Source organism: Pteropus medius, unplaced genomic scaffold, assembly GCF_902729225.1.
Source record: "Pteropus medius unplaced genomic scaffold, Ma_sr-lr_union100, whole genome shotgun sequence".
Taxonomy (NCBI): domain Eukaryota; kingdom Metazoa; phylum Chordata; class Mammalia; order Chiroptera; family Pteropodidae; genus Pteropus; species Pteropus medius.
Window position 1 is genome coordinate 4,530 of NW_024349519.1, and position 23,858 is coordinate 28,387.

Consider the following 23,858-nt stretch of genomic DNA (forward strand, 5'->3'; position numbering starts at 1 on the left):
GAAATAACATCCTTAAATGACACATTAGACCAACTGGACATAATTGACATTTAGAGAGCCTTCCATCCCAAAACAGCTGCTTATACATTCTTCTCCAGTGCACATGGAACATTCTCAAGGATTGACCACATACTGGGACACAAAGATAGCCTCAACAAATATAAGAGGGTTGAAATCATACCAACCATATTCTCTGATCATAATGCCTTGAAACTAGAGATCAACTGCAAAAAGAAATCAGGAAAATCACAATACATGGAGATTAAACAACATGCTACTGAAGAATAACTGGGTCAGGGAAGAAATAAAAAGATCAAGAGATACATAGAAACAAATGATAATGATAATACAACATATTAAAACATTTTGGGACACGGCAAAAGTAGTCATAAGAGGAAAGTTCATATCATTACACAGGCCTATCTTCAAAAACAAGAACGAGCCCAAATAAACCACCTAATGCTTCATTTTAAAAACACTAGGAAAGGAAGAACAAATGAAGCCTAAAGTCAGCAGAAGGAAAGAAAGAATCAAAATTAAAGCAGAAATAAGTGAAATTGAAAACAAAAAAAAGATAATAGAAAAAATAAATGTAACAAAGAGCTGGTTCTTTGAGAAGGTTAATAAGGCTGACAAACTCCTGGCTACACTCACTAAAGAAAAAAGAGAAAGGACACAAAAAATCAGGGATGAAAGGGGAAATTACGATAGACACTGCAGAAATACAAAGGATCATACAAGAATACTATGAAAAACTTTATAATACCAAATTTAATAACCTAGAAGAAATGGACCAGTACTTAGAAAAATACAACCTTCCTAGACTGAATCAAGAAGAACTGGAAAATCTAAATAGATCGATCAGCAGTATGGAAATTGAAACAATTATCAAAAACCTACCAAAAAGTAGAAGTCCAGGGCCAAATGGCTTCACCAGTGAATTCTACCTAACAGTCAAAGAAGATTTAATACCTATTCTCCTTAAACTCTTCCAAAGAATCAAAGAGGAGGCAATAATTCCCAACTCATTCTATGAGACCAATATTACCCTGACACCAAAACCTGGTAAAGATAACACACAAAAAAGAAAACTGCAGACGAATATCTCTCATGAACACAGATGCAAAAATCCTAAATAAGAAACTAGTGAACCGAATACAGCAACATATTAAAAAGATTATACACCTCAATCAAGTGGGCTTCATCCCAGGGGCACAAGGATGGTTCAACATATGCAAATCGGTTAATGTGATACACCATATAAATAAATTAAAAAATGAGAATCATGGGATCATATCAATAGATGCAGGAAAAGCCTTTGACAAGATACAGTATCCATTTATGATCAAAACACTTAACAAAATTGGTATAGAAGGAAAGTACCTTAACATAATAAAGGCTATTTATGACACACCCTCAGCCAACGTTATAGTTAATGCTGAAAAACTAAAAACCTTCCCTCTAAGATCAAGAACAAGGCAAGGCTATCCACTGTTGCCGCGTTATTCAATATAACATTGGAGGTCCTAGCAAGTGCAATCAGGCAAGAGAAAGATATAAAAGGCATCCAAATAGGAAACAAAGAGGTCAAACTGCCACTATTTGTGGATGACATGATTCTCTATATAGAAAACCCTAAAGACTCCACAAGAACACTACTAGAAACAATAAGCAAATAGAGTAAAGTTTCTGGATACAAAATCAATGTTCAAAAATCCATAGCGTTCCTATACTCTAATAATGAAGTATCAGAAAAAGAAGTGGAAAAAATAATTCCATTTGCAATTGCAACAAAAAGAATAAAATACCTAGGAATAAATTTAATGAAACATGTGAAGTACCTATATAATGAAAACTATAAGACTCTATTAAAAGAAATAGAAGATGATACAAAGAAATGGAAAGATATTCCATGTTCTTGGATTGGAAGACTCAAGAGTTAAAATGATCATATTACCTAAAGTATTATACAGATTTAATGCAATCTCCATCAAAATCCCATCAGCATTTTTTAAAGAACTAGAACAAAACATCAGGTTTGTATAGAAGCACAAAAGACCCTGAATTGCCAAAGTGATCCTGAGAAAAAAGAACGAGACTGGAGGCATCATTCTGCCTGACTTGAAATTATACTACAAAGCGATAGTAATCAAAACAGCATAGTATTGGCAGAAAAACAGACACACATGTACCAGTGGAACAGAATCGAGTCTAGAAGTAAACCCATATTTATATGGGCAAATAATTTTTGACAAAAAAGCCAAAAACATACAGTGGAGAAAAGAAAGACTCTTCAATAAATGATTCTGGGAAAACTGAAAAGCCACCTGCAAAAGAATGAAACTAGACTGTTGTCTATCACCACACACCAAAATGAACTAAAAATGGATTAAGGACCTGAATATAAGGCCTGAAACAATAAAATGCATAGAAGAAAACATAAGAACTAAACTCAAGAACCTTGGACTTAAAGAAGATTTTATGAATTTGACCTCAAAGGCAAGAGAAGTAAAAGCTAAAATAAATGAATGGGACTACATCAAACTAAAAAGCTTCTGCTCAACAAAAGAAACCGTCAACATGGTAAAGAGACAACCATCCAAATGGGAAAATATATTTGCAAGCAACGCCTCCAATAAGGGCCTAATATCCAAAATATACAAAGAACTCATACAACTCAATAACAACAAAAAAACACAAATGATCCAATCAAAATATGGGCAGGGGAACTGAACAGGCACTTTTCCCTAGAGGATATACAAATGGCCCACAAATATATGAAAAGATGCTCAATATCGCTAGCTATTAGGGAAATACGAATCAAAACCACAATGAGATACCATCTGACACCTGTTAGAATAGCTATACTCAACAGGACAAGTAATAATAAGTGTTGGAGAGGATGCAGAGAAAAAGTAATCCTCGTACAATGCTGGTGGGGCTGCAAATTGGTACAGCCACTATGGAAAACAGTATAGAGGTTCCTCAAAAAACTAAGAATTGATCTATCATATGATCCAGCAATCCCTCTACCAAGTATTTACCCTTGTGAGACTTGAAAACTCATATTCAAAAAGATATTTGCACATTGATGTTCATAGCATCATTATTCACAGTGGCCAGGACACGGAAGGAACTGAAGTGTCCTATGATGGATGATTGGCTAAAGAATCTGTGCTACATATATACAATGGAATATTACTCAGCCATAAGAGGAGATGAAGAAATATTGCCATTTGCAACAATATAGATGGACCTCGAGATAATCATGCTAAGTGAAATAAGCCAAACAGAAGTTGAAAATCACATGATATCACTTATATATGGGATATAAACCTAAAAGCAACAAATGAACAGGACAAACAAACAGACTCATGGACATGGACTATAGACTAGTGGTTACCAGAGGGTAGGGGGTGGGGGAAGCGGGGAGGTAGACAGGGTAAAGAGGGTCAAATATGTGGTGACAGAAAGAAATCTAACTATGGGAGGCGAACGCACAGTGTAAATATATATATGTCTCACTGTTAAAGTATACAGCTGAAACTTATTGGATTTCGTTAACCAATGTCACCATAAAATAAATAACAAAATAAATTAAAACAGAATCGAATACAAATAATGAAAAAAATTAGATTATGGTGATAGTTGTACTACTCTATAAATATACTAAAAACTCATTAAGTTTACACTTTAAATGGATGAATTGTACATATGTAAATCATATCTCAATAAAGGTGGGAATGACAAAAAAGGAAGAAAAAGTGCAAATTTTGCCTAAGGTTGACCATGATTGTAGAAGCCAAGGAAATAGGAGAGCAAGAGGATTTGGATTGTTTTAATAGTTAAAAAGGAGAAAAAAGAATTTAGTATTTTTAGACTTGAAAATTAGACTTCATTGGAAAGTGATCAAATGCCTTGGTCAGGTTCTCTCTGGCTTTAGAATATATTTATAAGGAAAATTATTTGGTCTTACCCTGCAAGTATCAAAAATTCCATCTTCATCACCTGCACAAAACGAAGTTTGAGGAATTATATCCCCATAACCCATCTCAGAATTACAAATTTTTCGAGAAATATAATGCACTTCTGCTTCCTGTAATATATTTGTAACATTACCTATTAACAAAAAAAACTAAATTATTTTGGAGAGCAGGGTTTTTGACAGTTGATATAAAATGTTCACGTTGTATAGGTTTTCTTTCAAAAGTGACCGATTCAACAATTATGTAAAATTGTATCCATATGTATGTATATATGCTTAGGAAAATTATGAAAGATTCACCAAAACATTAATGAAATTATCCCTAGATAGTAGGGATAATTCCAGGTTTTGTTATCTTTGCTCTCATGTACTTCTTGAATGTGTCACAAATGGGATCTATAGTTTTTACAAAATAAAGCTATATAAAAATTGTCAAGGATTAAAGAGGTAAATGCCGAGGTCAGTCTTTCTTATGTTGTGAGTTGTAATTTTTATTAGATTTTATAAAGATGCTAAGTCTTGAAGAGTGATGCACATGAAAATAAAACAGATTTTCATTCATGTACTCCTCTAACTTCTCTGCTAATTCCTGAATGTAAAATGATTCTTTGCTACAGAAAAAAAAAAAAATACACATACACCAGGAAAACAAGACAACACTTCAGGAGCCATTAAAAGGCAGATTATTGTAACATTTATCCCAGAAAAGCTGTTGTAACAGTAGTATCTGACCCCATCATCCTGCCTCAGAGTTGCAGTTGTCACATGTAGTAGCTGAATATTTTGTGTGTCCTAAATACTTCTCCAACTTTTCTAGTAAAAGACATTGTCCCTTTGACTGCAGGTAGGCAGATGACCCAATTGCTCCATTCCCAGAATTCCATTCTCCTGGTGACTCTGGTTGGTCTATACATTCCTATATTAGGTATAAGAGTAGCTAATTGGAACACTTCTCTGGCATTTTTTTTTTTTTTTAACCGGAGCCGCCAGAGAAGAACTTTTCAATCTAGTCGCATGACTGGTTAGCTATAAGTCCACTGTAACCATATTTCTCGCCTTTTGAGGAAAGGCAGCCTGAGAAAATATAGTCAACATGCAGAGAGTATAGGAATAGGAAATAGAAATAAAATATATCCTAATGGCATTCAGATTCCTGGATCGAGGCTTGCTAGAGGCCAGCCACATTTCTGCCATTTATTTAAAAATAATTTACACTGATACTGGCCACATATGAAAGAATATATGTAACATATAAGTTATAGAATATAATAATGAAATGAACACCTGGGAATCTAGCACCCAATTTATGAACCTGAACAATACTAATATCAGTGTGGTATTGGTGCATTGATATTCAAAATAACCAAAGTAAATAGAGATAATCCAGAAATAGATGTCTGGGTTTCCACTGGTCATGTAGAATTTCCTTACACAAATATAGTACTAATTGCTATAGCTTTAGAATAAACCTTTCTGGATGGCAACTCCTCCAACATATTTTTCTTCCGTAGGAGTGTCTTGGCTCTCTTCCGGTCTTTTAAAATGAGCTTTTTAATGATCTCAAAACTCATGTTAAGTTTTATCATTCCCTGTTTTTTTTGTTTTGTTTTGTTTTGTTTTCAGTTTTGCAGACAGAATTGGCATCTTTATGTACTGAGTTTTCCTATTCAAGCATAAAGTATACTGTTCCATTTGTTTAGGTATTCTTTAATGTCTTTTAAAAATGTTTAAGGCTTTTTTTTTTTTTTCCATAAAAGGCTACAACTTTTCGTTAGATTTGTTTTTAGCTACCTAATCATTTTGGTATTATTGTAAATGTTAACACCTCTTGACTTTCCCAACATTTTATTATGACAATTTTCAAACATAAAGCAAAGATGAAAGAATATCTCAGAGAACAGCCATATGCCCACCTCCAAGTTTCTTTAGTATCTTTGTGTCATCTGTTAACTTTTTTTTTTTTTACTCTGTAGTTATTTTGGCAACTTTTTATTTAGATATAAATTCAAAATTATAGGAAAATAGCAAGAACAGTACAAAGAACTGTTAAATATCCTTTACTGAGGTTCATCAATGGTTTGCTTTTGTCATACTTGCATTATCATTTGTACTTTGTGTATATGTATATAAATTTTTCTGAATCATTTGAGAATGAATGGCAGATACTGTGCTCCTTATACCCTTATATTAAATATTTAGTGTATATTTCTTAAGAAAAAGGACATTCTCTTATTAACCACAGTACCTTTATCAAGATCAGGAAATTTAACATTGGTACAATACTTTTATTCAATTCACACTTAATCTCCATGTATTTTTGGATTTTCCGGCTATCTTTCTGTTATTGATTTATAGTTTAATTTCATTGTTTATATTTTAACCACTAATCCACTTTATTTTCTTATTCTGGACATGTCATCCTATAAATGGAATCATAATATGTCAGCCACTTAGCATAATGTTTTAGCATGTATCAGTACTTCATTTCTTTTTATTGCTGGATAATATTCCATTGTATGAATATACCACATTTTGTTTATCTGTTCATCAGTTGATGGACATTTAGATTGTTTTCTTTCCTTTTTTTTTTTTTTTTTTTTTTTTTTGCTATTATGAATAATGTTGCTGTGAACAGCTGAGTATGGGTTTTTGTGTGAACATGTTTTCATTTATTTTGGATATATTCCTAAGAGTGGAATTGCAGAGTCATATGGTAACTGTATGTTTAAATTTTTAAGAAACTGCCAAACCGTATTCCAAAACAGATACACTATTTTATATTCTCACCAGCAGACAAGGGGGTTTCAATTTCTTCACATCCTTGTCAACACTTGTTACTGTCTAAATTTTTGATTATATTCATCATTGTGGGTGTGACATCTGTTAACTTTTAAAAAATATATTTTCTAACCATTGATAATGTATAGAAATGAAATAAATTTTGTTTTATTGTTTTATATATGGCCACTTTACTAGACTCTCTTAATTCCAGTGGATTATAGATTCCTTTTTTATGTAGGTAGTCACATCATCTGTGAATGAGTTTTATTGTTACCTTTCTAAGTCCTATGTCTTTTGCATAGGTATTTTATTTTTAAATAAATAAAAATTAAGTTTAAATTTAGAGCATAACATTGTTTAAAGTATTATATTATCTTTCAGTTCATAATATTATTTATATTTGTGCCTTCTCTGCTTTTCTCATTAGTCTTAGTAGGGGTTTGTTGTTTTTCAAATAACTAGATTTTGGCTTTCTTGCTTCTCTTTTTTTTTACTTTATTTTTTATTCATTGATTGCTATGTTTATCTTTAGTTCTTTTCTTATGCTTTCTATGGGTCATGTAATGTTCTTTTAAACTTTTTTAAGTTGGAAATTTAATGCATAATGTTCAGCCTTTCTTCTCTATTAGGTTGAATATTTACTCTTTCATATGGTAGTGTATTTTGAATTTTCCGAATATGTAGTTTTCTAAAAAAATCTTGTCATTTTTTGAAAAGCTTTATCGATGTTTAATTTACATACATAAAACTCTCACACTATAAGCATTCAGTTTAATGATTTCTGGTAAATTTATACTAACCACTACAATCCAGTTTTAGTATATTTCCTTTACTCCAAAGAGTCATCCTCCTGTACCATCTGCAGTCAGTTGCCACTTCCAGCCCCACACTCAGGAAATGACTGATATGATTTCTATTACTATGAGTTTGCCTTTTCTAGAAATGTTGTATAAATAAATGAATTAGCCATAAATATAAATTGGGGTTTTTTGGATTCTCTATTGTGTTCTTTTGAAATCTACACCATTTTTTAAGCAAACCAATACCATATAGTTTTGATGGCTATAGTTTTATAGTATATTTTGAAATTAGAGTAACTCCTTCAGCTTTATTGTAGTTCAAAATAATTTTGGCTATTCTAGGTCCTTTGCCTTTCAATATACATTTTTAGATCAGCTTATCAATTTGCATGAAAAATTTAGCTTGGATTTCGATAGGGATTTCGCATTGAATATGTAGGTCAGTCTGGGAATAATTTGCCATGTTGAATCTTCCAGTTCACAAATGTGGTATGTCTTTCTATTTATTAGGTCTTCTTAAATGTCTCTGTGTAATATTTGTAGTTTTCAGTGAACAGGTCTTGCACATCTTTTGTTGACTACAGGGAGTATAGGCGTAAATCTCTTTTTTAAAAATCTTAATTGGAGTTCATTGAGATTCTTCTATAAATTAATGTTTTTCATAAAATTTAGGGAATTTGGGGCCATATTCTCTTCAAAAATTTTTTCCCCATTTTCTTTTTCCTCTACTTCCAGAAACTCCATTACATGTATGTTGGTACATTTGATGTGCTATAGGTCTCTGTGTGTTCCATTTTCTTCAATATTTTTCTCTGTGATCTTCAAATTAGATAATTTCTATTGTTCTATTACAAGTTCACTGATGGTTTCTTGTTCCATCTCAATTCTTTTAAAAATTGTTTATTTCTCCTCAGACATTCCCTATTTGGTAAGTCATTGTCATCACATTTTCCTTTAAGTCTCCGAATAATAGTTTCTTTTAACTTACTGAGCATATTTAAAGAATTTAAGCTTCTGTCTTCTGAATTCAACATCTGAGCCTATTCAGAGTCAGTTTCTATTGACCACTTTTTCCCTGCGTATAGGTTATACTTTCCTCTTTTTTTTTTTTTGTCATAATATATTCCTGTGGAAAATTGGATAATTTAGATAATTTGTTGTAACAACTCTGGGTTCTGATTCCCTTCTCAATAATATTGTTGTCATTTTAAAAGTGATTTGCCTGGACTTAAATTGTGAACTCCACCTCCCCACATTATGACTGTTGATGTCTCTGCTCAGTTTAACTTTGAGTTTTACCTTTTAGCCTGGCTTCTAAGGGTTTGCCTGTGTGTCTGCACAGTTTAGTGGTCAGTCAGCGATTTGGGCTTCCATCCTCAGCTGATGGATCTGTGTGTGATCTGCGGAGTACACTCAGAGTGCAGTCCGTTTTCATTTCTACCTCAGCTTTTACTCTATGCTGGGTTCTCTCAGATTTTCCCCACACATGTATAGTTTCCCAGTCAGCCAAGGATGTTTGGAGAATTTATCTAGCCATTATACAGCTCTCTCATTTTTAGGATCTTTCTGTTCCACTGCTGGCTGCATCTAGGAGCACAATCCCAGACCAGCAGAGCTGTGGGTTTTCCCCATTCATTTCTTGCTGAGTCCACTACTTTTACTGACAATGCTCCTGGCTGGATTTTCAACTGCTGCTTCAAATCAAGTCCTCCTCCTTTGGCAGCAAGATCCTTTCCTTTCACAGCTCTGGTAAAACTATTGTACTGAATGATCCAAGAGGGGAGGTAGAAGCACTCGCAAGCAAGAAAGCGGCAAAATCTTCTTTTTACTCAAATTTCTATTTATAATGAACAAAATATTCCTTAACTTGTTTATGTTGGTTAATTTCCAGGGCCCTGAAATGGTTCCTTCTGACAATTTTGTCTAGTTTATACTTATTTTGAGGGGAAGAGACTTTGCCAGCCTCCACAGCCACAATTTCCATCTCTTTTATTGTTTATAAATTAATTGTAATCAGAGTATATAATATGTACACTACCTACTTGAACTTTGAGATTTGTTTTATGGCCTAATAAGTGGTCAGTTTTTACAGGTTCCACCTGTACTTGAAAAGATGAAATTCTCTGATTTGGGGGTACAGAATTTTCTGATTTGGCTATTAAATCAAGCTTATTAATTATGTTCAAATATGCTAAATCTTTACTAATTTTTCATCTGCTTGATATGCTAATGATAAAAAGAGAGTTGTGTTAAAATTCTCTACTATCATAGGGGAGTTATAATGTTTGCTGTATAATTCTGTTTTTCCTTAATATTATCTCGATCCTATTTATTAGGCTCAAATCTAGAATTGTTATATCTTCCCGGCGAATATATTTCTTCATCCTTAATAATTCTTTTATTTTAAAGTCTATTTTTCCTGCTATTTGCATAGTAATTCTAGCCTTCTTTTAATTAGAATTTACTTGGTGTATTTCTTTCCTATTGTTTACTTCAGTGCTTCCATATCCTTACATTTTAGGTATCTCTTGCTAAACTAACCTGGATTTCCTGCTACTTAGTCTGATTATCTGTCTTTTAACTAGTGATTTGGTCAACATTTGTTGTGATTATGGATATATTTGGGCTTGTATCTACTGTCTTGTTTTGTACTTTCTATTTTTCTACTTTTCCTATGCTTGTTTTTCTTTTCTTGATTTTTTATTGATTGATATTTTTTCTTTGTTTTCTTATTCCATTTGTTTCTATTGGTTTACAAGTTATATCCTCTTTTCTATTATGGAAATTTGGCCATTCATACTTAAAGCTAATGTTAATCATTTATCTTGTATCTTAACATTTCTCCTGAATAATACAAAAACCTGAGACCACTTTAAATCTGATCACCTAGTCTGAAATACATGCTTTATTTCCCAGTATTTAAACGTCTTTTTAAAAAATTCTACAAATTACACATTATTTTTATTGTATTCCAGAGTTTCTCAATCTTGGTACTAGTAACATTTTGGGCCAGATAATTCTTTATTGTGGAGGGAAGGAGGACTATCTTGTGCATTGAAGGTTGATGAGCAGCAGCTCTGGCTTCTACCCATTGAGATGCCAGCAGCATACTTATCCCCTGTCCAAGAGTAACAACCAAGTTTTCTTCAGACATTAACAAATATTCCCAGGGGCAAAATGGTGCCCAGTTGAGAACCACTGTTGTATACACACAATGTTTATTTACATTTACCTATATTTTAACCTATTTCTTTGCTCACTTCTTGTATCTCATACTTCTCTTTTGACATTTTATTTCTTTCTAGTATATTTCTTATTTCCTTTGGTGAAAGATCATTGGTAGTAAACTCAGTTTTTGTTCATTCTTACTCTTGAACAATAGTTTTGTTGGATACACAATTGTAGGTTCCTAGTTATTTTCTCTCAGTACTTTGATCATGATTTTTTTTTTTTTTAGGTGAGGCAACCCTTGATTGACCTCACAGATTGCAAGGATCTTGTGAGCTTACTTTTTTATACCTTATTTTTTATGCCTACAGCACCTGGTCTTCCTAGGTGGTCTCCCATCCAAGTACTAACCAGGCCCGACCCTGCTTAGCTTCTGAGATCAGACAGGATTGGGCTTGTTCAGGGTAGCATAGCCATAGACTTATTTCATTGTATTTTGATTGTCACTGTTACTATTGAGAAGTTAGTTAGTTTATAAAGCTTTTTTTTTCTTTTGTCTCTGGCTGTATTCAGATCTTCTCTTTGTTGTTTTTTGTTCTACAACCTCATTACGACGTATAAAAAGGGACTGCATTCTGTTTTGGCTCATTGTCCTTACTATATCTGGATTCATGTCTTTCATCAGTTATGGAAAAATTTCAACCCAAATCCGTTGAATATTGCCTCACCTCTATTCTCATTTGTTCTCTCTAGCACTCTCATTAGGTGTATATCTGACTTCCTCATTCTATCCTTCTTATACTTCACTTTCATATTTTTTCTTTTTTATCCGTGCCATAGTCTAAGCAGTTTTTTCAGATGTAGCTCCTGGCTCACAGATTCTTTCTTCAGCTGAGTCTGACGTAATTCTTAATTCATCCAGGAAGTTTTAAATCTTTAGCAATTACGTTTTTGATTCTTAAAGATTCTATCTGGTTCTCTTTTAAATCTGTGTCATTTTAGATAGTCTATTGATCCTTTTTAATTCTACTTTTTTAATTTCTTTAAATAATTCACATATACTTATTTTACATTCTATTAATATCTGAGATCCTAGGGAGGCTTCATCTGTTGTTTTATTTTTGTTGATTTTCATGATTGATTGTTTCCTTGTGTGTTTGGTGATCTTTGACTGTGAGCTGATATTTGGTTTATTTTAATCTGTGGGAATCCTATGTGCCTCCTGATTTGATACTACTTTTAGCTCAGTGAATTTACTTCAGTTATTATAGTTTTTAATAGTCACAGTTGTTTGGTTCTTTTTTGTATCTCATTTTTTATTCATATTTTCAAGAACATCTTTTACTTCTTATAATATATACAACATTTTAAATATTATCCAGTGATTCCAATACCTGAAATCTTTGCAGGTCTTATTCTGATGTCATTTCTGCTGACTCTCACTCATATCACCTTGTTTCCTTTGGTGGTTAGTGATTTAAAAAATTACAACCATTCATTTTCATTGAAACTTTATCTGGTGAAATTCTTTGAGGTCTTATATAAAATTGGGTTTCTAACAAATGATTTGCATTTGATACTCTCAGGCACCAGAAACATTAATAATTTAGAACCTATTGAAACTAAATTCTAAGCATCAGGCTTTCTAGTCTTCTGAGTGATTTTGGGCAGCAAATCCATATTAGTAGCTGTATGTTTTCTGGGAAATTTCTACTTTCCCCCTTCCATTAAGCATCTTTCCTAGCAATTCTAGAGATGAGGGTAGGGGTTGAGGATGCTTGGTTATATCTGGTTCATTTAAAAAAGAAATTTTATTTTGAAATAATTGTAGTTACAGGAAGTTGCAAAGGTAGTACAGTGAGGTCCAGTGTACTCTTTACCTAGTTTCCTGCAATGGTTACTATGTAACTGAAGTACAATATCAAAACCAAGAAACCGACATTGGTGTGTGTGTAGTCTTGTGCCATTTTATTGCACGTGTATATATGTAACCACCACCACAATCAAGGACAGAACTATCCCATGATCACAAAGACCTCTTTAATGCTACCAAGCCTTTTTACCACCAGCAACCAGTTATCTGCTCTCCATTTCTAAAATTTTGTCATTTCGAAAGTGTTATATAAATGGAATCGTACACTAGAAGACTTTTGAAAATAGCTTCTTTTCACTCAGCATGATGCCCTTGTGATCCATGTTAGTACTTGTGTGTATCAATAGTTAATTCTTTTTAACTGCTTAAAAGTAGTCCATGTTAAGAATGTACTACAGTTTTTTTTTATCATTCACCTGTTGAAGGATATTTTTTCCTTTCCTATTGTAGATGTTTTCCAGTTTGGGGATATTACAAATAAAAGTGTTTATGAACATTTGTAACAGGTTTTTGTATAGACATATGTTTTCATTTCTCTGGGCTAAGTACCCAGATGTGTGATTGCTGGGTCATCCTTATAACCAGTGTTTTAAACTCTGTATCTGGCAGATTGCTTGCTTCCATTTCATTTAGTCTTCTGGAGTTTTGTCCTGTTTTTTTCATTTGGGACATGTTTGTCTCCTTATTTTGGCTGCTTCCCTGTGTTTCTATGTATTAGGCAAATCTGCTTCATTTCCCAGTCTTGGCATCGTGGTCTTGTGTAGTGGGTGTCCTGTGGGGTCCAGTGGTGCAGTATCCATGGTCACCTGAGCTGGATGCTCCAGGAGTATCCCTTGTGTGGGTTGTGCACGTCCTCCTGCTGTAGTTGAGCATTGATTGCTGTTAGCACATAAGTGGGTGGTACTGACTCTCAGGCTAACTGGCTATGAGGACTGGCTGTGACCACCATCAACAAGCTGTTGTGTTGGGGCTGACCCCATGGAGCAGGGCTCTGGTGCCTTTCGAGTCCACCCTTTGGGTGTATTGTTTGTAGAGCTAATTGGGTGGTGCCCTGGTGTGGTGTGAAGTTGGCCATGGAGTGTGTTGGTTTCGGAGTCTCTGGGGAGGGGCTCTGGTGCAGGCCCAGATCAGCCGCTGCCTGTGCTTGGCCCAGGGCCACCTTGTAGGAGCTACAAAGTGATCTGTAGTTGGTAAGCTGTCTGTACTGTGTTTGGAGGCACTTGGGAGAGGCTATGCTGTGAACCAAGGCCGGCTGCCACCAGTGCTGGGTTGGGGGCTGCACAGCAAGAGGTACAGGGCACATTGAGGCCAGCCACTGCTTGTTTGGGGTTTGTGGACCTTTCAGAGATTTTAGGGAAGTCTGCCACCTGGGCCAAGGCCAGCCACTTGTGAGGAACAGCCACTGAAAGAGGTTCGGGCCTGTGTCTCTAGGCTGAGTCAGGGGAGGGCTCATAAAAGGAACAATAGCACCTGTCAGCACTTCTGTCCTGGTCAGAGCCAGCCCTCGCCCTGAAACCAGACAATTCAGTTCTTCTCCATATGTGCCTGGTGCTTTTCAAGTTTCTGCCCCAGTGCTGGAGCTCAGAGTGAGTCTGTCTGTCAGCAAGTAAGTTTGTGTGTGGGCCCTTTAAGAAGACTTCTGACTTCCCAGCAGCATGCTGCACTGAGTCCCTGCTGATTTTCACAGCCAGCTGTTGTTGGAACTCCTCTTCCTGGCACCTGTGGTCTGGGCTGGGGAGCCCAGTGTGGGGCTGGGACCCCTTGCTCCTCAGGAGAAACCTCTGAAGCCAAGCTCTCTCTCCTGATTCTAAATAGCCACACTGTGGAAGTGGGACCTGCCCATTCCGCGTCTCCGCTGCTCCTATCAGAAGGTAGCACTTCTTTATATTGTTATAGGAGTTCTGTTCAGCTAGTCTTCAGGTGGTTCTCAAGGGCGGTTATTCTATAATTTAGCTGTAATTTTGATGTGGTTGTGGGAGGAGGCGAGCACAGTGTTTCCTATTCTGCCATCCTGACCAGAAGTTCATTCCACCTTCTTTTGATGAATGTTGCCATGGAATATCTTTTCCTGTCCTTTTGCTTTCAGCTTACCTCTACCAGATTTGAAGTGAACTATGTAATGAACTGTCTGCTGGATCATGAGTCTCAGTCATTCTTAGAGCATTGCCCTGGGGCTTCAGCTATGGGAGTTTCCCCACATACACTGGAGCAGGCTTTGTTCTTCAACCCTCTCAAGGCTCATGAAACCACAGAAATCAATATTCAATGTTACTAATTTGGCAAAGACCTTCAAGATGAAAGCCAGCTCTGGTGTTCCAGTTATCTAAGTTTCTATCTTCACACTCAGTCCTTGACCTGTGTATTTTCCCTTTTTAATAGTTTTCAGTGTGTACATGTCATCTACCATGTTGCTAGAGAGCCAACTAATCCTTGAAACAACTCTCTGATAGGTATTATTGCCCTTGTCTTACAGATTATGAAAATGTGTGACACTGTGATTAATTATATAAAATAGTGGACACTAAGTTTTGAGGCAGGCTGACCTGGGCTTGAATTTCGACTCCTTGCTTAGTTAGCTGTATAACTTTGAGCAATTTATTATCTAAACCTCTTTAAAGGTCAGTTTATTCATCCATGTTATAGTATTTCTTGTAGTATTGTTGGGGGTATTAAATGAGAAATGCATTAAAATGCTTAGCATTTTATTAAGTACTTTATCCTGAATAAATGATAGTTGCTCTTATCATTGTTCTAATTGTTAAAGATTCAATAATTGCCAGTGGTCGTTCAGCTAGTACATGGCAGTGCTGAGATTCAGACTTAGTTCTGTGAGTCTAAAGCCCATGCTCTTTTCCCTATACCATGTTGCTTTCCTTATCTTCCTTAGAAAGTATTTACAGAGGATAAAAAGAAAAATAATAATTCACATATCTTTCATACATTTATCTCTATCCTATCCAAATAATCCACAAATATTTAAATGACTAGGTTTTGTAGGGGAAAGAAAAAAAGTCTCAGCACTAGACCTCATATATTGCTAACTAGACTTAAATTCCCTCAAGAGCAGTTTGTATTTACTGTAGTACTTAAATATTCAGCCTTTAGAATCAAAAAGACCTAGATTTGAGTCTCAGCTTCTCAACCTCTAAGAGCCACAATTCCTGATCTGTTAAATGGTAATAATAACATTAACTCCCTAATAGGAATATTGGAAGGATAAGATAAAATAACATATTTAGAAGAGGGCCTGAAATATGGTAAATGCTCCCAAATGGTAACTTGTTATTACCAAAGGCAGAGACTGTTTTCTACATTTTTTTTCATTCTTCCCATTAGTTCAGCCAATCAACAATCTGTGCCCTTTTATGCACTAAAGAAAATACATAGCAGGCAACTCGTTTAATACTAAACAAGGCATTAAGTAGAAAGGACACTAAGTTGATTCTTTACATCCAGAAGCTCATTATTTAAGATAAGCAATTTTGTCACAGAGCTGGCTCTATCACCTATGAGTCTCAGAAATGACAGAAATATTTAGAACAATCATTCTCTCTGAGAATGTTTAAAGGTTCAAGTATTTTGGCATGTATAACTAGATGAAGTCTCTCTTTCTGCTTTAGAAGGTAATTTTCTCTCCCACAAGGAAGAAAAAAATAAATTTAGACAAAGAAAAAAGATGTTTTCTTTTTACTGGTTTAAAAAGACCTATTGTTGAAATTCATAAAGAGATAAATACATAAAAGAGTTCACCCTCTCAATAATCAGAAAAAATCGTATCAGTAAAATTCAGATTATAATTACCTTCTTCTTTTGTTCTTCCCCAGCCACCTATAAAACACTTTGTGTTTTGGTCCAGATTTTGGAAAACATCAAAAGGTAGACAAATAGGCTGAATATATTCATTATACTTCACTTTTTTTTTTAAATGAAAAAGCGCAACATCATTTACAAAAGATTCCAAATCGAAGTCTGGATGGATGATGATTGCCTTAACTTTTATAATCTTGGTGGGTGGATGCCTCCCATGTATATTATTAGTTCCAAGCACAGCTCTCCACATTAAAGGATCTCTGAAAGAAGGTAAATGTTATTATAAACATGTTTATTTAATTAAGCATATATTCTTAATCTCCTACCAGTTCTTGTTTTTCTCATGTTATATTAATGACAAAAAAAATTCGATCCTACTTTCATGTGACATAAAGTCACATCATATAAAAGCCGAAATACCATGACGTAGGAAAGGAGAAAAAGATCTATGGGATAGAAAGCTCAAAAAGAGATTCAAGTACCTGAGAATTTATATAATTAAGGTAGCACTTCTTAGTGCTACCAGTGAAGAGAACATGAATTATTCAATAAATGATATTGGGACAACTAGCTAAATAATTAGTTTGAAAAGTGAAATAAAATTAAATCCCTGAAAAACACTAAACACTAAATTTGAAATGGATTAAATTTTAAATGCACAAATCTTTTAAGTAAAACTTCCTATCTTTTAGACATACATAAAGTGGTGTGTCTGAGATTTGTTTCAAAATAACAGGAGTGGGGAGTTGATGAGGATAAAGATGAAACAAGATCAGGCGTGAGTTGATAGCGTGAAGTTGGGGGATAGGTATATGAGAGTTCACTAAACAATGCCCTCTACTTGTGTAAATTTTTGAAATTTTAGAATGAACTATTTGGGTATTAAATTAGCATGAAAATTATAAAAATTAAACTAGAAAGAAAATATGAATACATAACATCAACATGAGATACAACTTTATAAAGCATGACACTAAATATAAAAACAAAGGCAATCAATAGATCTTGACAGTATTAAGAAAACAAAAAGCAAGTAAAAGTCAAACCAAATGAAAAAAATCTTCTATAGGTCAAAAACCAATAATTAAAATGCTGGGTATTTAGTAGGTGTTACATTTAAAATTGGATTGAGAAGGAAAAACTTACTTTTTACACAGTTGTTTACAAATGCTAAAATTCCTTTTTACCCTTCAAATTGGCAAAGTTTATGTATGAGTATGTGGGTGCATGTGAGTTATGCATGTTTGATGATAATGCTCAGTGCAGACAAGAGTTAGAGGAACAAAGTTACTCTTATTCATTGTGGAAAGTATAAATAGATACTTTGGCAGCATGAATCAATAGCCTGTAAAGGTTGCATTGTATTTGACTCTGTAGTTCTATTTCTTTGAATTTATCCCAAGGAAATAGGAGATATTTAGCTCTCTTAAAACTGGACTAGGCAAACTTTGAAAAGTTTGTAAAAATTTTTTAAAGTCCTAGAACTATTTTTTTTTTAATCACACCTTTAAGCTACTTTGAAATAATGTTTCTTTTCCAAACTCAATTTATATTACTTACTTCATTCAATTTGTATTCAGACCATAAGATTAAAAAACATGTTTTATACACTGAAAACTACAAAACATTGCTGAATGAAATTCCAGATGACATAAATAAATGGAAAGACATCCATGTTCATGGATTGGAAGACTTAATATTGTTAAGATTACCATACTACCTAAAGAGATCTATTGATTCAGTGCAATCCTTATAAAAATCCCAATGATGTTTTCTGCAGAAATAGAAAAACCCACCCTAAAATTCATATGTAATATCAAGGGACTCCCCCCCACCCCGCCCCAAATAATCTAGGGAAAAAATGAAGTTGGAAGACACACACTTCCTGATTTCAAAACTTGCTGCAAAGCTATAATAATCTAAAGAATGTGATGCTGGCATAAGGACAGATATACACACCAATGGAAAAGGATAGAGAGTCCAGAAATATACCCTTGTATATGTGGTCAGTTGTTTTTCAACAAGAGCGTGATGACAATTCAGTAAGGAATGGATAGGCTTTTTAACAAATTGTGCTGGGAAAATTGGATATCTATGTGGAAAAGAATGAAATTAGACCCTTACCTTACACCATAAACAAAAATTAACTCAAAATAGGTAATGACTTATATAAGAGTAAAATTATAAAACTCTTAGAAGAAAGCACAGGAGAAAACCTTCATGATGTTGAATTTGGCAATGATTTCTTGGATATGACATAAAAAAACACAGGCAACAAAAGAAAAAATAGATAAATTGGACTTCATCAAAATTAAAAACTTTTAAACAAATGAACAAATAAAACGAACAGACTCATAGATACCGAAAACAAACTGGTGATTACCAGAGTGGGGAGAGGTTGGGGGTGCAGGTGAATAGGTTAAGGGGATTAAGAGGTACAAACTCCCAGTCATAAAGTAAGTCACGGGGCTATAATATGTATAACATAGGGAATATATTCAATAATATTGTAAGAACTTTGGTGACAGATGGTAACTAGACTTATCAAGATCATTTCTTAATGTATATAAATGTTGCATCACTATGTTGTATACCTGAAACTAATAGAATATTGTATATCAATTATACATCAATTTTTAAAAAAAATTAAAACTGGGCATCATAAGACACTATCAAGAAAGTGAAAAGACAACCTACAGAATAGGAAAAAATATTCGCAAATCTTGTATTTGATAAGAGACTAATGTCTAGAATATGTAAAGCATGCCTACAACTCAAAAACAACAAAAAAAACAAACCACCCAATTAAAAAATGGGCAAAGGACTTGAACAGACATTTCTGAAAAGAAGATATACAAATAGCCAGTAAGCACATGGAAAGATGTTTATCATCACTAGTGATTAGAGAAATGCACTTCAAAACCACAATGAGACAGCACTTTACATTCATTAGGATGTTATCATTGTAGTAGTGTAAGTAGTGCAAATAATGAGCTAAAATAAACAGACAGATATTCTGGAACTACTCCTAATCAGTGGGGACAAAAGAAACAAATTTAAGAGATACTGCGGAGAGAGTCAGCAACTCTGAGTAATGGAGCTGTTGGTGATGCTGTTATTTGAGAGAACAGAGAAGGGACAGGATTAGAAGAAAAAATTTTAAATTAATTTTTGGACTTGTTGAGAATGTGACTCTAATATATATATATATATATATAGTAGACAGCTAGAACTATCACTCAGTTGGAAAGACTTGAAAGTTGCCAGCACTTGGTGACCGCTGAAACAGAAGTAAATGAGATACCTCTAGGAAAGAGTACAGATGATAAGGCCAGAGGATAGAAGGTGGAATTCTGGAAAATATTGCCATTTAAAAGATGACAGAGACTCATCAAGGAAAAGAAGAAAAGGGGAGATAGAGAGTGGTGTCTTAGAAATCAAGAAAAGAGATAGTTTCAAGGAGAGTAGCAGTTGACTTGTCAAATGTTAGATCAAATATGGGGACTGAGAAGAGGTCATTGGATTTGGTATGAAAGAGGATTTTTAATTGTTTGGGCCATCAATGTCACATAGCAATTGGGATTTTATGAGTCAACGAAGATGAAGGAAAAGGGAGTCTCTCTTTCAAGGAGTCTAACAGTGGAGAGAAGAACATAGGTAGTGTTTGTAAATAACAATGAGGTGACCTAAACATGTTTGAAGGTTGTAGGAAGATACAAGAGGAAGAGATTGAAAAATACTAAAGAGACAATGAGGTATAATGAAACAGCATAGGTTTGAAACCTGGGTTTAAATCAATAGGCTGCCACTTAACAGCAATCTGGGCAAGTCCAAATCACTCTGATCTCTAGATTTTTCAAGTGTAAAAGTGGAGGTAATAATAGCTATTCAGAGGGATGCTGGGAGGGCTTTTTAAATACAGAATTATATGTAACATTCTTAGACAACACCTAATCTCAGAACAGGTCTTTGATAAGTGGTTGTTTTAAGAAGGAATAAGGGATAATTGATGGTGCAAGGTTTAGGAAGTGATGGGGAACAGGAATAGAAGGTGGCAGAGTTAGTCCTCTGAGATAGGAAGAAACTCCTGAAAAGTAGACTATGCCTCAGTAATGTCTACTTCCTTAGCACCTAGTCTAGTCCCTAGTATATAACATATATTCAGTAAATGTTTATTGAGTAAAGGGGTGAAAACATCAATAGGATTTAGTATTGGGAATGTTACGTAGAATTGAACATTATCTTCAAATGCTTGGAAGAAGAATTAAGTTTACTATATATATGTTTTCAGAGGGCAGAATGAAAACCAAGACACTTAGTTCAACATAAGGAAAAGCTTCCTAAGAATTAAAGCTTTCTGAAATCAAAATGAGAGTCTACCAAGGTAGCAGTTCATCATCACAAGAGGTATTTCAAGTAGAGAGCCATAAGATATAGTTGTAGTAATGTGTGTGGGTTTTCATTTTGACAAACTTGGATTTGATCCCTGATTTTGTTGCTTTCCAGCCATGGAACCATGAACAAGGTGCTTAAAAATGCTCAAGTCTCCGGGTCTTCTACAACAAAGAGTAGTTGTAAAGATTAGAGGAAATTATGCATGAAAAAAATGCTTGACTCAATACATTAAAACAATAATTATTTCAGACTAGAGAACCCTTTACTCCAATATTGTAAGAAGGATTCATATACAGGACAGTGGATGGGACTAGACATTTAAAATGCTTCTCCGAATTCTAAGGTTCTGTTAGTATAATAAAGCTGCAGTGACCACGGTCATACATCTAGTAGGTTTTGGAACCTTACATAAAGCCACTGCACCACAGTGTCAGGGAGAGACTAAAATACAGGTCTCCCCACTCTGAACTCATTGTTTTCCCCGTTGTGCCAAAGGCACAGACCAGTAAAGGCAAAATGTTAGGACTTAGTAGGCAAGAAGAGCTTTTCCAAGCATTTTCAAACCATATCAAGCAGGCCTTTCCTCCCTTGGTTTAAGGTTTGAAAGCTGTAGAAAGGAGTTTTTAAAGACAGCATGTTAGAAAACAGTTGTAAAACACCCACACCTGGAAAAACAGAATTGATTCCTAACTTGGAAGCTTTTTTCTATATCTCTTTCTGTACCCTTGGTTTATACCTTAGTATCATCCCATTTTTCTAATCTGTTCCTCAAAAGGCAAGTTTATGGAACGGAAATCCATGTTTAAAAATATACATATTAAAATCTACCCCTCAAGCCAGTTGCCCTCAATTGAATTTTAAAGTTGTTAGTTCCTCTAACTTTTCATTCTTCAAGACAGCTGTTCTCTTAAAAATTAAAGACTAAAGCAAGACTGTATATAACAGGTACCATGGTCTCCCAAAAAATTTATCTTAGAGCTTCATATTAAATGGTTAGGAGGGTCATAAAGTTCTATTCTAACTGTGGTAAATTCTCTTTCTCCAAGATCGACATCATCCATAGATGCAGTAAACATTGATTATGTCTCCTATAAAGCAGGCCGAGTCCTCTAAATAATACCAAGAATACAAAATTAAACATGTAGTTCTTGCCTTCAAATAATTCATGATCTAATGGTAAGAAAGACAAATACATGGTTACAATATAATTTAAAAGCTAAAAGAAAAGTTTTATTATTTAAAGCAAGATCTGACAAACTCCAACCCTCAAGTCAAATCTGGCCTGTCTCTTATTTTTATATAGCTAATGAGCACAGATGTTTTTATACTTGTACATGGTTGAGGGGAAAACTTAAAATAATGAAATAGTATTTTGTTCAAATTTCAGTGTTCACAAACAACGCACACTCATTTAATTATGTGTTGTCTGTGGCCACTTTGGTTCCACGATGGCAGAGTTGAATAGTTGTGACAGAGCCCATATGGCCTCCAAAGTCTAAAATGTTTACTGTCTTTACAGAAAATGTTTGTTGACCTCTGACTTAAAGGATTCATTGCAACAGATATTCAATGTAGTACATACGAAGCATTATGAGTTCATGCAAACATAGCTTAACTGAACATGACTGAAGTGAATGGTTCTCTATCTCTTTAAAATATCCCAGAAGAGAATAAAGTAGTTGTGTTCTGAATACATACCTAGAGTCCTTAGTGCAGTGGGCAGCTGTGAGGACCCAGCGATCTCTCACTAAGCTTCCCCCACATACATGAGCAAGAATTTTGCCATATTGAATCTGCAGGCTAACTATCCAAGGCCATGCACCAATTTGAGCATCTGTGCCCCCTATAATCCGAGGTCTTTTCAACCCATCAGCAAGTGGTGCTATTCCACAATCTAAAAATAAAAAAGATATATTACTTGGACTGAACATATGTGTATTACTTCCTAATCTTAACACATTAATGTAATCTTTTAAATTCCTGTTTTAAAAACTGATTAAGCAAGCTGGACACCTAAAGCATGCCCATATTTTGAGGCGGAAAAAAAAATTAAGATAAACATGTCTGAATTAATTACTTACAAATAAAAAGACATTAAATGAACAGAATTCATTAATTTAAAAATTCTGTCCCCAAGTATAAAAACGTGATGTTTCTTTGGCCAGGTGTCACGTTCTTCTCTGTATGGAATGGCGATTTAAGACCCTGGTACTGGTGAATCAACAGCTACAAGTTCTAATACTTGGCGTTTAACTTATTGGGTTAATTTTTCTCAATTGTAGTATGAAAAGGTCATCTAATAGACCTTTCAACTCTAGATTCCAAAGAATTATTAATCTGTACAATGGAAATGACACCCCCCGGAAAGTTTCGAGCACATCTAGATGCCCCACACAAGTGAATGGCCTATTTACTATTACTGCTGCTGTACTCATTATAATTGGATGCTGAGGCCTGTAAATTTTTAGTTAAAGGCAGTTGGAACGACGGAAAAGGAGAGACCCAAAATCAAACACTATAGAAGTGAGCAGGAGGCAAGGGAGACTGTCTAAACAGAACTAACAGACACTGCCCTCTGCTTCCAACCCTTCCTTTTCCTGAGCCCGGCGCCCCTTCTGCTGTCTGGGTTGCCCCCGCACAGCCTCGGGCCACCGTGGACCACTGGCCTGTCCCCAAGGAGGGCCGCGCCTGCTCCCTTCTGAGACCAAGTAGTGTTCTGAGTATAAGAGAGGGCTCCCCACAAACAGCAGCACCGCGCTCAGCAGCGCCGGCCCCATTTCAGAGCTCCAGTCGGGCAAGATGGCGGTGAGCACGTCGGGCCACGACCCGAACCACGAGGTGTGCGAGGCGGCAGAGGCGGGGTGGGGCGCGCGGTGGCCCGTGGGGCCAGCCGAGTTGCCCGGATGAGTCCCGCTTCCGGAAGGTGTTCAAGTTGGGAGATTCTGGACCCACTGGGCCGCTACTAGTTCTGGCTTTCATGGCCAGGAAGGCTTCTAGAAGTAAGGGCTTCTAAGCAGAGGTGGGGAAGCTGAGAAAAGCCTTTGCC

The 23,858-nt window shown here is 35.1% G+C and overlaps 1 protein-coding gene and 1 pseudogene across 1 annotated transcript; both read right to left on the reverse strand.

The window, feature by feature from the left end:
- Positions 1–3,976: 3,976 nt before the first annotated feature.
- Positions 3,977–23,738, reverse strand: TMPRSS12 (transmembrane serine protease 12; the record flags this gene model as incomplete). Its single annotated transcript, XM_039882851.1, has 4 exons — positions 23,376–23,738; positions 22,511–22,706; positions 16,409–16,677; positions 3,977–4,119 (listed from the first exon to the last, which is right to left on the reverse strand). Coding segments are annotated over exons 1-4 (822 nt in total), but the record flags the coding sequence as incomplete, so codon positions are not given.
- LOC120618630 (uncharacterized) lies at positions 11,097–11,215 on the reverse strand (annotated as a pseudogene).
- Positions 23,739–23,858: the final 120 nt, after the last annotated feature.